Source organism: Coregonus clupeaformis, chromosome 29 (genome assembly GCF_020615455.1).
Source record: "Coregonus clupeaformis isolate EN_2021a chromosome 29, ASM2061545v1, whole genome shotgun sequence".
In the NCBI taxonomy this organism is placed as follows: Eukaryota; Metazoa; Chordata; class Actinopteri; order Salmoniformes; family Salmonidae; genus Coregonus; species Coregonus clupeaformis.
Window position 1 is genome coordinate 40,657,345 of NC_059220.1, and position 18,267 is coordinate 40,675,611.

An 18,267-nucleotide genomic window follows, 5' to 3' on the forward strand; every position below is an offset into this window, starting at 1 on the left:
TCAACTGAGTCAGATTTTTTTTCTTCAGGTTTTCGCTCTCAAAGTCACACTTTTTTAACATACAACTAAATTGTATGTTCTAATACCATAACAGTGCTTGAACCACATCAGGAGTCCACATTTAAGGTCTGGTAAAAAATCAAATACATTTTGATTTGAGTGTAGTTGCCTTTTAACTCAAGTGTGCAGGCACCTAGCACTGTTGTTTGGTTAGCAGTGTTTCTGTTGTACATGAGAAGGAGTTTGCAAAAGAAATGGCCACTGGGTTGATGCAAATAATCATGATATTCTGACAGGTAGGCATAGGCTACTTTCTAGGTAGTTAACATTTAATAGAGAAGGTTTTTGGGAAAGCCTTTCCATCTACCAGAAGACGGTTAGGCCTATTATTAGCATCCCTGTATTTTTCCTTCATTGTTTGACACCTGGACGTTTTACTTCATAATATGAGAGGCATGTCTTACCTAGCTTCAAAGTAGCCTATATCTAAAATCCCACCATAGAGACGTGGAGGCAATCATTTTTCATAAAGACTTACTCATATGCGTTCTCCTGTTCTATTTGTTTTTTAAAAACTTTATTTCATTGTCTAGCAGCCAAAGGCATTATCCTAGTCATATTAGCAACCCATGATAGTTGTTGCATCTTTAAATCCCCCCGTTTTACCAAATTTCTAATGGATATTTCCATCTCTGGCCATGAAACCGCTCGCATGTGCGGTGCGCATTTTAGAATGGTGTTTTCCCGCAACTGCATTTTGGAACGTTCATGCGTAAATTGCTGCGCCTAAAATGTGAAGAAATAATAGTTTAGCAACATTTTAAGCTAAACATTCTGATCTGTTCCATCAGCCTTGTTAATTGATATGGCATATACAGTGCATTCGGAAAGTATTCAGATCCCTTAACTTTTTCCACATTTTGTTACGTAACAGCCTTATTCTAAAATGTATTAAATAGTTTATTTTCCTCATCAATCTACACAAAATACCCCATAATGACAAAGCAAAAACAGGTTTTTAGAAATTTTAGCAAATGTATAATTTTTTACTAACTGAAATATCACATTTACATAAGTATTCAGACCCATTATCCAGTACTTTGTTGAAGCACCTTTTGGCAGCGATTTCAGCCTTGAGTCTTCTTGGGTAGGACGCTACAAGCTTGGGACACCTGTATTTGGGGAGTTTCCCCCATTCTTCTCTGCAGATCCTCTCAAGCTCTGTCAGGTTGGATGGGGAGCGTCTCTGCACAGCTATTTTCAAGTCTCTCCAGAGATGTTCGATCGGTTGAAGTCCGGGCTTTGGCTGGGCCAATCAAGGACATTAAGAGACTTGTCCCGAAGCCCCTCCTGCGTTGTCTTGGCTGTGTGCGTAGGGTCGTTGTCCTGTTGAAAGGTGACCCTTCGCCCCAGTCTTTCTCTCGATTCCGACTAGTCTCCCAGTCCCTGCCACTGGTGCAAGGTTTCCTCCAGACGTGACACTTGGCATTCAGGCCAAAGGGTTCAATCTTGGTTTTATCAGACTAGAGAATCTTGTTTCTCATGGTCTGAGTCCTTTAGGTGCCTTTTGGCAAACTCGAAGTGGGCTGTCCTGTGCCTTTTACTGAGGAGTGGCTTCAGTCTGGTTGGTGGAGTGCACTGTACTTCCACTACACTACTTTGATACGTATCAGTGTGGATTAAGAAGTGAGAGAATGCGCAATACCCACTGAAAAATAAGTGGGTATGCGGCGTATACCTGCGTATACACTCCACTACACCACTGTGCTGATATCTCGCTTCTTGTCCTTGTTTTGCATGGGCATGTGTTGGGTTAGATTGGGTAGGGAGGGGAATGTCTTTGAAGTGGAGGCTCCATTATGGATCTATCTGTATGTACAGTGAGGGGGAAAAAGTATTTGATCCCCTGCTGATTTTGTACGTTTTCCCACTGACAAAGAAATGATCAGTCTATAATTTTAATGGTAGGTTTATTTGAACAGTGAGGGACAGAATAATAACAAAAAAATCCAGAAAAACCCATGTCAAAAATGTTATAAATTTATTTTCATTTTAATGAGGGAAATAAGTATTTGACCCCTCTGCAAAACATTACTTAGTACTTGGTGGCAAAACCCTTGTTGTCAATCACAGAGGTCAGACGTTTCTTGTAGTTGGACACCAGGTTTGCACACATCTCAGAAGGGATTTTGTCCCACTCCTCTTTGCAGATCTTCTCCAAGTCATTAAGGTTTCGAGGCTGACGTTTGGCAACTCGAACCTTCAGCTCCCTCCATAGATTTGCTATGGGATTAAGGTCTGGAGACTGGCTAGGCCACTCCAGGACCTTAATGTGCTTCTTCTTGAGCCACTCCTTTGTTGCCTTGGCCATGTGTTTTGGGTCATTGTCATGCTAGAATACACATCCACGACCCATTTTCAATGCCCTGGCTGAGGGAAGGAGGTTCTCACCCAAGATTTGACGGTACATGGCCCCGTCCATCGTCCCTTTGATGCAGTGAAGTTGTCCTGTCCCCTTAGCAGAAAAAGACCCCCAAAGCATAATGTTTCCACCTCCATGTTTGACGGTGGGGATGGTGTTCTTGGGGTCATAGGCAGCATTCCTCCTCCTCCAAACACGGCGAGTTGAGTTGATGCCAGAGCATATGAGCGGAGTGGAGCGGTGAGAATCTCAGCTCCTCGCTCACGGAGTTGTTCACCCCTCCGCTCCCCCCGCTCAAAGCCACATCAGGCCAGTCCGCTCATTATCGCTCAGCGCTCAACGCAGTTTGCATCGCGCTCCACTCAAATCGCCCCCGCTCACTCCAAAAAAGGAACGAAATCTGCATGTATTTCACTTTTAGCTTAAACCACAGCCTTACTTTATCTCCCCGAATTTGTTGCATACAGACTCATCTCGGATTATCCATTCTGTCTTGAAACGGGGATCTAACACTGATGCTAAAATGAGATGTTAATCAGTATAGTATATTCCATAGCGAATTGACACGTTGTTTGCCAATGTTTCTGCAAAAGCAGCGATGCCCATTGGAAGTGTAGCATGAGTGTAATCGGTGAGCAGGGGTTTGATTTCTGTGACAGCAGGGAGGATCATCCCCAGGTTCCCCAGCTCCTTCTGCATTTTGTCTGTGAGGTCTGCTAGTGGTGTCAGCACACGGACAAGGTGCGTCAGCTGCGGTACTTGATTCAGGGTGATGTTAGCAACATTAGACTTGAGTTTGTTTTGCCATAACGGGTCTTTTTGGAACAACCGGATGAACGACTGAATCATCCGCAGCTGGCTGCTCCATCGAATGGCGCAGGCATTTGTGGGGCGGACACCTAATTGGTCGGTTTCCTCTGTGCTCTTGCGTACACTTTTCACCAGGTGCCCGACTTTCACTAACAGCCTATTAATGTTGTCGTGCTCGTTAACGGCGTTTTTGATCGCCAGCTGAAGCATGTGAATGGGGCATCTCAGATGTAAATTTGACAAAGTAAAGTACTGATTTATCATAGTTTCTTGGGGGGGGGGGGGTGTAGCCCGGTAGTGTTGCATCCCTTCGCGTTCTCCTTTACTCAGCGGTTCATAGTCCATGAAAATCATTTTTAAAAATGCTACATCCAGCTCTCTTTTTCTCTCCCTTGTTATGGTTGGGCCTTTGCCTGCAGTGAATACACTTTTGAATTCCTCAACGCTTTTCTCTTGTTGCTGCTGCTGCTCCTCGCTCTATAAAATACAAATTATTGGACGACACAAATGAAATTAAACAGATGGATTCTGGGTCAGGCTTGAGAATGCTTCAGACTCTTGGTGTGAGCGAGCGAAATTGGAGAGGGACATAGGGCGACGCTCCGTCCTTTTAAAAATGCCGCTCTGCGCTCTGTTCAAAATCCGTCCGCTCACGCTCCACGCTCGCTCCCGCTCCACTCCGCTCATATGCTCTGGTTGATGCCAAAGAGCTCCATTTTGGTCTCATCTGACCACAACACTTTCACCCAGTTCTCCTCTGAATCATTCAGATGTTCATTGGCAAACTTCAGACGGCCCTGTATATGTGCTTTCTTGAGCAGGGGGACCTTGCGGGTGCTACAGGATTTCAGTCCTTCACGGCGTAGTGTGTTACCAATTGTTTTCTTGGTGACTATGGTCCCAGCTGCCTTGAGATCATTGACAAGATCCTCCCGTGTAGTTCAGGGCTGATTCCTCACCATTCTCATGATCATTGCAACTCCACAAGGTGAGATCTTGCGTGGAGCCCCAGGCGGAGGGAGATTGACAGGTCTTTTGTGTTTCTTCCATTTGCGAATAATCGCACCAACTGTTGTCACCTTCTCACCAAGCTGCTTGGCGATGGTCTTGTAGCCCATTCCAGCCTTGTGTAGGTCTACAATCTTGTCCCTGACATCCTTGGAGAGCTCTTTGGTCTTGGCCATGGTGGAGAGTTTGGAATCTGATTGATTGATTGCTTCTTTGGACAGGTGTCTTTCATACAGGTAACAAGCTGAGATTAGGAGCACTCCCTTTAATAGTGTGCCCTAATCTCAGCTCGTTACCTGTATAAAAGACACCTGGGAGCCAGAAATCTTTCTGATTGAGAGGGGGTCAAATACTTATTTCCCTCATTTAAAATGCAAATCAATTTATAAAATTTTTGACATGCGTTTTTCTGGATTTTTGTTGTTGTTATTCTGTCTCTCACTGTTCAAATAAGCCTACCATTAAAATTATAGACTGATAATTTCTTTGTCAGTGGGAAAACATACAATATCAGCAGGGGATCAAATACTTTTTCCCTCACTGTAGATTAGTTGATGTTGCAAAGTGTTGCACTTAGGCTCTTATTGCTAACTATGGTAACTAACTCAGTCTCTCCCCTCACTACCCTGGCCTATGAGTGCATCAGCAGCTGCGTTGGACTGCAGAGCGGCAGGTGTTAGCCCTAGTCCGTTAGCTTTCCCTGAAGAGCGGCTGGTGTTAGCCCTAGTCCGTTAGTTTTCCCTGGAGAGCGGTTGTTGTTAGCCCTAGCCCATTAGCTTTCCCTGCAGAGTAGTAGTTTTCCCTGCAGAGTGGCTGGTGTTAGCCCTAACCCGTTAGCTTTCCCTGCAGAGCGGCTGGTGTTAGCCCTAGCCTGTTAGCTTTCCTTGCAGAGTGGCTGGTGTTAGCCCTAACCCGTTAGCTTTCCCTGCTGAGCGGCTGGTGTTAGCCCTAACCCGTTAGCTATACCTGCAGAGCGGCTGGTGTTAGCCCCAGCCCGTTAGCTTTCCCTGCAAAACATTCATTCAAATGATCTTTCAATTTTCAGTCCAAGCGTTGGTCAAATGAGGAAATGAGCTGCCCATAGGAAGTCATGAGTGCTGTACACCGGCCTGCTTACCACTTTCTAGGGGGGAAACTGGAATAGTGAGATGTTTTAGATGCAACTCTACATTACAATAACGTACCAGCAATCGCTGCCATTTAATAACTTCATATAGAAGGGTTGTCTACTCAGTAGGCATTCCTATCCAGAGACATTTAGTTGAAATATGCCAGTTTGTGTATATACTCAGGTTTGTGCGCTCTACTCAACTCCAAAACTCTACTCAATCAGAAAGAGGCAAACCAGGCCTATAAATGAATGAGATAATTATACAATGGCTCTTTAATATCTTTCATTTGAACTTTCACTTCTGCTTTCATCGCCTTTTTTGGTAACATCTCTGGATTTTCGCAGTAAAAATGCTCTCCGCTGACTACTAGTATATACACACAGTGCAGTGTGTAACCTGATAGTAAAACGTCAAGCAATGTTTATAGTCTCATTATAATGACATAACCTGTATGTGTTTGTCCGTGTGTGTTTTAGGTGTGAACCAATCAGAACTCCGACAGAGAGAGAGAAAAGCCAAGGACTCTGAGGGTGTTTCTCAAAATGCATACTACCGTATTCCGAGTACGCAAATTGGAGCACGGGAGGATCCGAGCATGAGTCCAAATCAAAGCACGTGAAACGGAGCACGGAGGGCACTTCTCGAATGCACACTCCGTTTGGTACATCTTTTGAAGCATGCATCGGTGCAATCTTCAACGGAAGGTATGCAAAGAAATATGACGCAACAACGAAAAAAAAATCATTATTTTAGCTGAAGCAAGAGAAAATACACTCCGACTTCTCAATGAAATGTTGCCTATTCACATCTCATATGTTGCCTGACTACAATACTTTTTCTTTATACGTTAATAAATACATGCTGTCTTAATTTTGGCATGTTTACCTGCCTATGTACCGTAGATCACAAGCCTATAATAAGTCAATTGGGCAAACTGGCTAGCTACTACTGTTAGAATTTACATCAATCTTGCAAAATATTAGTTTTAGGTCATTTTTGCCTGTTAAACTATCTGGTTAGCTACATTATTACGATTCACATATCTAGCTGATAATTATGAAGTCAAACGTTTGCTTTGTGCATATCTTGTTTTGTCTGTTGTTGCAATTGTCGTGGCTGGAAGAAGGTTCAGTGAATGGGGAGGTAATACAGTAGGGGGAGTACGAATGCTTCTCAAATGTAATGTTTTATGCATTCTCCACACTCTCGTCCTCACAAGAACGTACTCGAGAACGTCGTTGGAAAATGCACTCGGAGCATGAGAGTGTGGATCACGGTAGGATGCATATTGAGAAACACCCTGAGACTCATTCTGCATTCATATCCAAGTGGGAAGGAGGTATTTACCACATACGACTGGGAAAAATCGACTTGAACGCCCCTCCAAGTGGTAATTACTAGTGAGAACCTCGTCTATCATCTCTGCACTCCGACAACAGCATTTTCAGCAGTTAAATGCAACAACAAAACATTATTTATAAAAAGCAATATATTAGGGATGTAGCTCAGTTGGTAGAGCATGGCGTTTGCAACGCCAGGGTTGTGGGTTAGATTCCCACGGGGGGCCAGTATGAAAAAAATATATAATAATAATAATAATGTATGCACTCACTAACTGTAAGTCGCTCTGGATAATAGCGTCTGCTAAATGACTAAAATGTAAATGTAAAATTAATATGGTTTGTGAACACTATAATTTATTTACAAGCATGATAGCTGTACTTTTAGTTTATGGTTGATGCAGCTCGTTCGCTATAAAAATAGTCAATGACCAATGACAATAGTGAGGGTGTGTCATAATTATTAGGTTGATTAGAAATAATTGAGTGAAACTGTTAAAAGACGATCGTTTACAGCATTAAGATATTAGGCTATTGTTATCATATGGCAACATCATTCCATTTTTTATTTTTTTTCGCCTTTATTTAACCAGGTAAGCCAGTTGAGAACAAGTTCTCATTTACAACTGCTTCCTGGCCAAGATAAAGCAAAGCAGTGCTGAAAAAACAACAACAACACAGAGTTACATATGGGGTAAAACAAAACGTACAATCAATAACACAATAGAAAATCTATATACAGTGTGTGCAAATGTAGTAAGTTATGGAGGTAAGGCAATAACTAGGCCATAGTGCAAAATAATTACAATTATAATTTAGTATTAACACTGGTGTGATAGATGTGCAGAAGATGCTAAATGACTAAAATGTAAATGTAAGATGATGTGCAAATAGAGATACTGGGGTGCAAATGAGCAAAATAAATAACAATGTAAATAACAATATGGGGATGAGGTAGTTGGGTGGGCTAATTTCAGATGGGCTGTGTACAGGTGCAGTGATCGGTAAGCTGCTCTGACAACTGATGCTTAAAGATAGTGAAGGAGATAAGTGTCTCCAGCTTCAGAGATTTTTGCAGTTCGTTCCAGTCATTGGCAGCAGAGAACTGGAAGGAATGGCGGCCAAAAGAGGTATTGGCTTTGGGGATGACCAGTGAGATATACCTGCTGGAACGCAGACTACGGGTGGGTGTTGCTATGGTGACCAGTGAGCAAAGATAAGACAGGGATTTGCCTAGAAGGGATTTATAGATGACCTGGAGCCAGTGGGTTTGGCGACGAATATGTAGTGAGGGCCAGCCAACGAGAGCGTACAGGTCACAATGGTGGGTAGTATATGGGGCTTTGGTGACAAAACGGATGGCACTGTGATCGACTACATCCAATTTGCTGAGTAGAGTGTTGGAAGCTATTTTGTAAATGACATCGTCAAAGTCAAGGATCGGTAGGATAGTCAGTTTTACGAGGGCATGTTTAGCAGCATGAGTGAAGGAGTGTTTGTTGCGAAATAGGAAGCCGATTCTAGATTTAACTTTGGATTGGAGATGCTTAATGTGAGTCTGGAAGGAGAGTTTACAGTCTAACCAGACACCTAGGTATTTGTAGTTGTCCACATATTCTAAGTCAGAGCCGCCGAGAGTAGTAATTCTAGTCGGGCAGGCGGGTGCGAGCAGCGTTCGATTCAAGAGCATGCATTTAGTTTTACTAGCATTTAAGAGCAGTTGGAGGTCACGGAAGGAGTGTTGTATGGCATTGAAGCTCGTTTGGAGGTTTGTTAACAGTGTCCAATGAAGGGCCAGATGAATATAAAATGGTGTCGTCTGCGTAGAGGTGGATCTGAGAGTCACCAGCAGCAAGAGCGACATCATTGATATACACAGAGAATAGAGTCGGCCCGTACATATTAGCATCAACGTACATGCATTACATACATTTGTTTAATTTCACATATATATTTCATTGTTTCCAATTGAATAAAATGTTTGTTACATGTAATCTTTTGGTTCAACCATAATGCATAATAAGCATCATCAACAGGGGGAACATATTGGGTGTACACTGATAAGCTGTTGAAAGAATATATTCATTTATATGACTTGCTTGTTTGCCATTAGCCAATTGGCGTTTCTCAATTAGTTCAAAGCACGTGAATGCATCCAACTGGTGTTCGTACGACTTCACAACTGGTGATTACCACTTTCACACTTGGTTATGAATGTAGCATAACTACATCTACAGTCACATGACTGGCTCCACTTCCATGTTCTGACCAACAGGACCTCTGTGGTTTAGCTCCCTGACCAGACTATAAGCCACCCAGGGCCTCAGTGGACTTTTTCTGGGACCTCACAAGGACAGTATACCGGACGCTGACACTCTGAGAAGCCTGGATACTGATGAACCCAATATTATGTTTTTATTAGCAGTGGGATGCAATCAGATGACAGACGGATAGAAGGATGGACAGATGGATCGCTCTGTGACGGAGCCTGTGTGAACTCACCAACCAATCCCAGGACACTCCACTGGCCTGTTTTAAAAACCTGCCCTCCTGTGTGCATGACAGTGACATCACTCATGTTATGTTTCATGTTTTTTATTTTTGCAAAACTTCACCAAATGGTAGGTTTTGGAGGTTGTATATGTTCACAAGCTGTTTAAATGTGAAGCTGTTTTTAGGTGTCCCAGAACCTAGTGTCCACACTATCCGTGTGTGTTTTTGTTTTACTATACTTGTGAGTACCAGAAGTCCTCACAAGAATAGTAAACCAACTAAAAAATCTGAGAAGTGAGGACATTTTGCGACTCCTCACTTGTAAAAAGGCTATTTTGGGGTTAAGGTTAGAATTAGGGTTAGTTTAGGGTTAGGAGTTGGGTTAAGGAAAATAGGATTTTGAATGGGAATCAATTGTTGGTCCCCCTCACAAGTATAGTAAGACCATAGTTGTGTGTGAGAGCGAGAGACATCACTCATGTTATGTTTCACCTTTTTTATTTTTGCGCAACTTCACCCAGAACCTGGTGTCCACACATCCCTTTCCACCTTTGTTTCTTATTGACACACACCGTTGAAATAGTTTATCAACTTTATAAAGACTAGAATGTTCCTCACATGAAACAATGAAATCATAAACACAATTCTACTGCTTCTGTTAAAGGACATTCATTAAATGGCACAGAAGTTAATTGTTGAACTGGATTAAGAGCGTTTGATAAAGTATTAAATACTTAGCATTCTTTATTTTCTTTCTCTTTTGAAAAACACAGGCAAATAGTTAGTTTCTGGAGTATACTTAGCGCGGTACTGTGTGTAAGAATGTTTTTTCTAAGAAGAACCAGACTAGAATAACTATTTTACTTTACATTGAATTTATACCATGGGATGCTGCATCTTCTAATGTCCATCATCACAGTTAAAGTTATACTTCAGATGTTAAGAATGCAATAATAGGGCAGCATCCTAACTTGAAATATATTGTATCTAGAATTTATTTTGCACAAATCTCCTAGTGACGTCAATGCATGATTTGGGATTTTCTGAATACCAAATGAACTAATGATTGTGTTCAGCAAGCAGTCTGTTTCTTCATAAGTATGTTTAACTTAATTTCTCCTTTGTTACCTCCTCTATTACATTATGATAATAGCACATGCTTTCCTGAGACATGTAAGTGAATGTAAGTATCAGCTGTAGTTAGTGTTGTTTTAGTGGTCTATAGAGAGAGGATGTAATCATCTGAGATTTGAGCTGCATCCCAATACATTCCGTGCCATGTTAAAGATGTAGAGTTTTTATTTTATTTTGAAACATGAAAATAAACAGTCGTACCATTCTGGTTTATGCTGACATTGTTATTTTAAATTGTATCTGCTGTTTACCGATATTGTGAGGGTGTGTGCACTTTGGGGAAATACACTCAGACATTGTTTTTGTGAACATTGATTGCCAGTTCCTTCTGATCTCAAGCCAAGGGTCAAAGATGTCCCCCGTATCTCACCCTAACTTGTAAGCTCACTAGCTAATCACAATCACAACAAGGAAAATTCAAAAGACTTTGCCATGATTTTTATGATTTTTTTTCTGTGTAGGATTGTTTAGTCTAATCCAGTTTGAGAACACGTACATGTATGAACATACGGTACTCAAATATATGAATTGTAATGATTAAAGTCCTTGCTGAAAAATTTATTTAGAAATTGCTTTATCAAACTGTTATGGAAACGTCTGTGCCGTGGCCCAACATCACTGTAAGAATGGGAGAAAAAGAGGGAGAAAACAACAGATAATCAGTGGAGGGATAAACAGCAGGTGTTTCACACAGAGTCGCTTTTTCCACTGCTCTTGTCTTCCACAGAAAATAGCCATCTCTTCCAGGAAGCTGTGAAGTGGTCTCACTGACTAAAACCTGTCTGACCGTGCTACTCTATTTTCCTCTGCTCCCTCTCCCCCGGTCCCTCCACCTGCTCTGTCCCTAACCCTCCAACAATCTATCCTTCACCTTTATCATGTTTTTTTTTTGTTATCCATTTATTAATCAAAGCCGGATTATAACTCTGGACGGAAACAAAGCTGGAAGGAGAGAGGGATGGGGTGAAGAGCGGGGTAAATCCATCATCCACAGACTTCCCGTTGCGAAGGAGGGATTAGTTGGGTACAATGGTGTGGTGGACACAGCGACACGCGCGCGCGCATACACCTGGCCACCTTTGGTTCTGCTCTCCACAGAGGAGTGGGTGAGAGAGAGGTCAGACAGCAGGATCTGCTACACTAACAGGGATTAAGAGACAGACACGCGCTTTTAGTTTCTGATCACAGACAGTGTGTTCTGTTTCTGGCTTTCAGTTTCACTGATTTTCATTTTCTATGTAGCTGTTGATGACCACTGAGTGAAGGACTTCTGCCCAATGTGCACTCTCTTATGTGGATGCAATCTAGGTTGTCAATGATCACCATGTGCTTGAGTCCAATACATCTTACATCTCTTCCTTTGATGTTGAATTTATGCAGACTCCTCCACAGAAACCTGACTTCCAGATGATCCCATATACACAATATCCATATCAGTAATTACTTACAGATACACACGCTTAGAATAGTCTTTGAACAGATCACCATCAAACCACACTTCTATAGTACACAGAACGGATAAGACCTACGAGTGACCCTGCCTGTGATTGTAAAGCATGTAGCCTAAGGCTCGTCACTGCAAATTTCTGTCCATGAGAGCAGCCAAGAATTACTCCTCTGAAATATCTGCACTATTTCATGTTGGAGACAAACGTTGACTAATGTTCACCTTTACTCTAACTACCAATTGATCAAAGATTGTCTGCTTTAGTGGGGGGGGAGAACACTAGCCGGTTCAGAATCCTCCCTTTAAATTAAATACAATTGTATTTGTCACATGCTTTGTAAACAACAGGTGTAGACTTACAGTGAAATGCTAGGCAACAGGATATATTATAAACCATAACAGTAGTATGTGATGAGTCAAAGGGGTCAATGCAACTCCTGGAGTCTCTTAGAATTGGCCTCTCTGGGAGCAGCACAGCTAATACCTACATGATTAATACAATCTCCCCAAAGGATTATGGTTTTAGGGCTCTATTCAATCTGTATCGCTGACGTGTTACAGATTGTGCAATCGAAATGTTTAAGTATATTATAATATTTCCGATTGAGCCGACATATGCAGAGTTTCAGGGTTGGGTAGGTTACTTTCTAAATGTAATCCATTAGTTACTAGTTACCTGTCCAGAATTGTAATCAGTAAAGTAACTTTTGAATTAACCAAACTCAGTAATCTGATTACTTTTTGATTACTTTTCCCTTGAGGCGTTAGAAAAAGACAAAAATGATCCATCAAACGCTTTTGTTGTGTCATCACAGTGGTCTCTGACTTGTGGTCAGACTCGATCAGGTGGAACAAACTTAAACTTTTTTCAATGCTGAATTGAATTCCATTGAGAAAACAGAAAGGTGTCAATGTATTTTTCACAAACATCTTTTCTGGATTTAAAAGTAATCCAAGAAGTAATATCTAGTTTTTCCAAAGTATCTAATCTGATTACAATATTTTAGCTGGTAACGTAATTTAGTAGTTCGTTTTTTTGTAATCAGAGTCCTGGCTTTAGGGCTGTTGCTGGGGGGAAATGGGGGATGTTTGCGCAGCTTATCCATTTCCTGAAAGGGAGGGACAGTTTGCTCAAACTGCTACATTTCTCAGGTGTTAGTGCCACAGGCCACGACTCAGGCCTGCAGAGTCAGGGGTGTTGCACATGTCACGCTTTATTTCTTCCCCCTTTTGCACACTGAGTGGATCACTGTTTTACACTGCTCTATGCAGAGGAAGACACATTTTAATGCATTGTTGCTCTGCTTGTGGAGCTGAGGCTGTGTTACCCAGAAACTCTTCCCCCTTCTCTGAACTTCGAGCCTACTACGTGGACAGGCCCAGGAGTGGAGGGTTCACTAACATGTGGTCCCAGTCTGTATCAAGCACAACAAACACACAATCAGTCATGTCATCGTCCCCTATAAAACAGATGTGATCGGTGCTATAGATCATCTTGATTAACAAATTGATGGGGTGTGCATGTGTTACATCAACCTTAATCAACGACAGCTAATTAGTGACATATGACCTCAGATACAAACCAAGTAGAGCAGAGTAGGGGTAGATACTGCAGAGATCATCAGCTATATTCAGCCATGGGCTGATTCTTTCTTGAGCGGATGGTCAGTTGGGGGGGGGGACAATTTTAAAAAGTCAAATTGACCGCAAGAAGCCCAAACTGATATAATATTTGACTAAAACATAATAATTTCAAACCTTGCTTACATTTGTATACGATCACGTCTTTCTATTATGCGTGGGAATACTTGGGGACAGATTTCTAAAATTAAAATCACTTGAAACTGATTTCCTGGTGTTTTTACAGTCTTTTATGTCCAACAATAAACTTGTAATACAGAAAAAGTACTTATTATTTGCTCAGAAAACATGGGGGGGCACAATAAAACCACCCGCGGGCCGCCAGTTGGGGAACCCTGCTGTAGCTTTTAGGATAAATTACCACAACTATGTGTGTAGGAGAGTGCCTAGAGCGGAGAGAGGACAGTCGGGTTCATTGTGGCCTTGTCCCAATGGGGTCTCTCTCTCGCCCCCTTCCTCCCTCTCTAAGCATTCTGCTGCATGCTGCCTTTTCATTGTCTCTCTGCATATTTCTATCTGCAGTTTTCCAGAAATCAAGCATTGTTTGGCCTGGCCATACGCTGGGCTGTTTTTATGTGTGTGTTTCGCATGGTGATTGTCCATTGGGCTGGAGAGAGACCTGGGAGGGACACATTGTGCCCCTGAGTGTCCACCCTCCTGTCACCTCGCTCTCTCTACGTGGCCACTGATGCACACAGGAAACGAGAGATCTACCACCCTGTAGCCGAGGAAGCCTTTAGAGCACGACAGGCATGCTGTTATACTGAGGACACTGCCACAGAGTGAAGTGTGCTTTGGAATTCAGTGACAGTACAGGCTATTTAAGGATTTTACAGATTGAGTCAGTCCCTCACAGGGCTTTAATGGCTAAGTAAGTCTATTCGGTAATGCTCAAATAGCACAGCAGGGATGTGACATTGCCATCATTATATTGATAGGTATTCATCATATGCAAGTGGAGTCTGATTTACACTTAACTATTTGTATAGTGCTTTTCAATACAAGTAACAAAGCGCTTCAAATCATAAAATAAAATATTAACAAAGAAACAAAAACAGGAGGGAGAATATAAAGGTTAGTTAAGATCATACATTAAAAGCATTTTTATAAAAAAGTCTCTTCAGCAGGGATTTAAAAAGAGGCAGTGAATCTGCAAGCCTGATCTCCTCTGGCTGACCATTCCAAAGTCTAGGAGCCCTAATGGCAAATTCACAGTCTCCTTTCATTTTCAACCTAGACTTGAAAGACTTATGGGAGACGGTCATTTGATCAATTCAATACAGTCAGAAAGAGGACGATAGCGCAAGTGCCTTGGGTTAACGGCAATGACTGTGCGTTGACGGAGGCGGAAAAGGTGGTTAAGAGATTGTGTGGGGGACACATAGCTGCGTCAATTAAGTTACACCATGAGTAATTCCCAGCAGATAAGTCACCTTTTTATTAATGGCAGCAGGGTGTGATTCAGTGTCTACACTTGGTTTCCAACTAGAGTGGAAAATGAGTGAAGGTCTATGTGAACAGCATTACCTACGGATGGATAGTTTGAACACACTTTTTACCCAGTTCTACAACCTGAAAAAAGGTAAGTGTGTGATTGATCAGGTTCACACTTCAGGGTATGAAACCACTATAATACCAAAATCCCACCAGCACCCAGATTTTCAGCTGACCTGCTCTGAGGGAATAATAGAGTGAATACTGATGGATAGTTAGCCGTTGTACCCTAGGTAGGCCCTGATGCTTCCAAGTGGTCCAATGCAGCATGTTGGGAAAACAATGTCCCGCCCATTAGAAAACTCAGCAGGGTCAATATTTCCATTACATGGAACAGACCTCATCAAAATGAGTTGGGAATAAGACCTAAGCCTGTAATTGCTGAACTGAGTGTTAACAATTTCCTTGTGATCGAAATGACAAAAACAGGCCAAAATAAAAGGCTTGAGGTTATTGACCAGGTGGCTTTAGTCTGATAATTTTAATTTAAAAAGAGACATTCAGATTTAATACACATTAAAGTTGAGGAACAAAATTAGCTTAACTATTGCCTTAGTGAGCACTAGTACAAAGCCAAAGCCATGCACACAATGTACCCATTGACATCACCTCAAAGTGCAACCACTTTTTTTAAACCTTAACACAAAACAATGCATTTAAAATGATAAGAATTAACAGAACAATAGCAACACCATTACTCTGACAACATTTGGGGTTCAATACTTTATTTAAATGTTTTTCCCTCTAACACATTTTCCTGATGTACATTTCCATCCAAAAGGAAAACTAAAAGGGAGGTAAAAGTGCTGAAAAAATGAAATAGCGTAATGATAATCAACGTCATCATAATCAGAAAGCTGACATAGCTCTTTGCCATTAACCATTCAAAAAAAGTTTTTTTTTGTTGAGAATTTCATAACTTTCACTTAACACATCCACACAGGCATCCTCGTACACTCACACACAAAATAAACATATCTGCTGCAAATTCCATAACTCTTAATGCAAAAATTGTAAGAGAGCTTCAAAAAAGGGCTCATCACTTTCCAAAAAGATAATACTTGTCTTTGGAAAAGCACACCCAAACCCCCCCCCGAAAACCACAGACATTCGACAATAAGGGAGGGGACAGAGGGGACCATAACACAAAAACATCACATGGAATTACAGCAGACAAAAGGGGGGCAAAGAACATAACTTGCACCAGCCATGAAACATACATATGACCCCAAATATGGGCAGCGATATATCATATAGCCAAGCCCCGTCACACCCATCCTTATCTAGGGGAGCATACATAACTCGTCTCTGCTTACAATTCATAAATAGGCACACATGTTTTCAGTTAGGATAGAGACAGTGACCACAATAACCATAACACATTCAGGCAGGGTAAGGGATACAAAAACACACAGAATTTACACCAATTCAATATCAGTGGGTCTTCAACCTGCTTCTGGAGAGCCACTGGGCTGCTGGTTCTGGCACAAAGCTCAATTGATTCATCACTTTGCATGGTGGTAAACATTTGTGGGAATGACTGACAGCTCCTCTCCACCTGAATAAAGCACTACAAGGGGAGTTTACCTGAATTATGAAGTTCATCAATTAAGCAATGCCGTGAAAAAATCCCAGTGACTCATCAGAATGAAGGTTAAAGACCATCTGCTCCAAACGCAACAAGCTTTCACAAATTAAAAATGGTCTCAGCGCAGAGACAGATGAGAAGTATTCTCTAATATACACCAGAGAAGGAGACAAATACCAAGTATAGGAATCTGGTGGCCAAGATGGGAGCACAATTCAAAAACAAAAACGTTCCAAGGTTCAAAATGTTTGCACCCCACACTTCAAAAGTCTAGAAACAGCCCTTCAACACATTTAACCTTCCTGAGAACCAGCTCACCTCCAACATACAGTTTCCTCCATAGCTTATGTACACTCTCCGCTAGCTGGATTTGGAGTAAGACAAGGCCTCTAAAGTGCTTCCATAGAGTGGGGTGTACAAGTCATTTGACGTCAGACAGTTATTATGTATGGCTTGTCATTGCACTAGCTGGGAGTGTTGCTTTGGTTTGGATAGATTGAAGGGGAGGGAGGTGGGGGCTAAATAAAATTTAAATAAAGAAATGCAGACAGAGCATGACAAATAATTACTGGAATGACTAGACAGCTAAGTTTCAAAGAGAATGGTTTGGGGTTGGGCTTAGAAAGAAAAATAACACTTCACATGATACCAAAAAAGTCTAGATCCATAATTCAATGCCAGTGTCTCAACCCATAATATAATATATATATTCATATAATTCAACCAAATGCAAATGACAAACACTTTTTTGATGGTGAGGGTGGAGTAGCAACGTCCCTCCAAAAAAAAAGCACAAAATATTAAGCTCTTAATCAATTCCCTTCCCCTCTTCTCCCACCCTCAAAAGAAAAATCCTACCAAAGGTAAAGGCACTTAAGTGCTTAGTTGCTGGTTCAGACTTTGGTCCACACCGAATGTCACCACATGGTGGCTAAACTAAAGCTAACCCAGGTTAAAATAGTCACATTGCCACCTACAAAAAAATTGCTGTTCCGTGACCCAGCACACAAAATGGCAAACATTTAAAAACATTACGTAGATAAAGTTTTGAATATGAACTCCAGTTCAAAACTTGCACATTAATTTTTTATTTTACCAAATCTAAGCGCATGTTGGTTACTTTTGTTGCACACTGGCACACAGAACTATGCGAGTTCAGTGTTCGTCCTTGCATAGGCTCAAGCAACACATTACCGGTCCTTCACTGATCCAGATGAACCCCGAAACTAGGAAATATGTTTTAACCATGTACAGTGGTTCTCAGTTCATATAAGACAAGGGCCATCATTGCTTTTGCCTGCTAGCCAAACTAAAGACAGCACAACGTTTGCTAGCTAACACAGCTCTCAAAACATTCAAGGTCCCGACAGCTACGTAAAGCAATTTAACACCTTTCAACAGCTTCAGATCTTATCTCGTATTATTTTGTGATTCCCCCAGTCCGTACATTGCTTTCTGCAAGCATGGACAACAGAACGTGTGTAACAACTAACATGGCAACCTCAGTTGCTAGGGGAAATTAACCATAATGCGCTATGATTTTGAAATTGTACCATTGATCTATAATATTGAATAAATGTTTTCATATAATTATGTACATGATGTTGAAACTTCAGTTTTGTTTCCTGGGTCACGGAATGCCTTTTCTGAAGCCTTTATTAGAGGGTGGCCCTTGGACTAAAAGCAGTACCCACGTTTAGTTTGGGCTGCTGAGCCAGCTCAACGTGCCCCAACCCATAGGTGTGACCTGCTCCAGAGACCATGCCTCCCCCCTCCAG

The 18,267-nt window shown here is 41.7% G+C and overlaps 1 protein-coding gene across 3 annotated transcripts in view; it reads left to right on the forward strand.

Annotated features, from left to right (window-relative positions):
* LOC121571680 (ganglioside-induced differentiation-associated protein 2-like) overlaps positions 1-9,472 on the forward strand; it is a 42,202-nt gene extending 32,730 nt beyond the window's left edge. For 2 of the 3 annotated variants that reach the window (XM_041883284.2, XM_041883285.2), the window contains exon 14: positions 9,115-9,472. In XM_041883284.2, the coding sequence (XP_041739218.1) occupies positions 9,115-9,135 (21 nt within the window). In that variant the 3' untranslated portion in view covers positions 9,136-9,472. Of the gene's footprint in view, positions 1-5,828; positions 6,057-9,114 lie in introns of all 3 variants that reach the window. The other variant, XM_041883286.2, reaches the window with a different exon arrangement.
* The last annotated feature ends 8,795 nt before the right edge of the window (positions 9,473-18,267 follow it).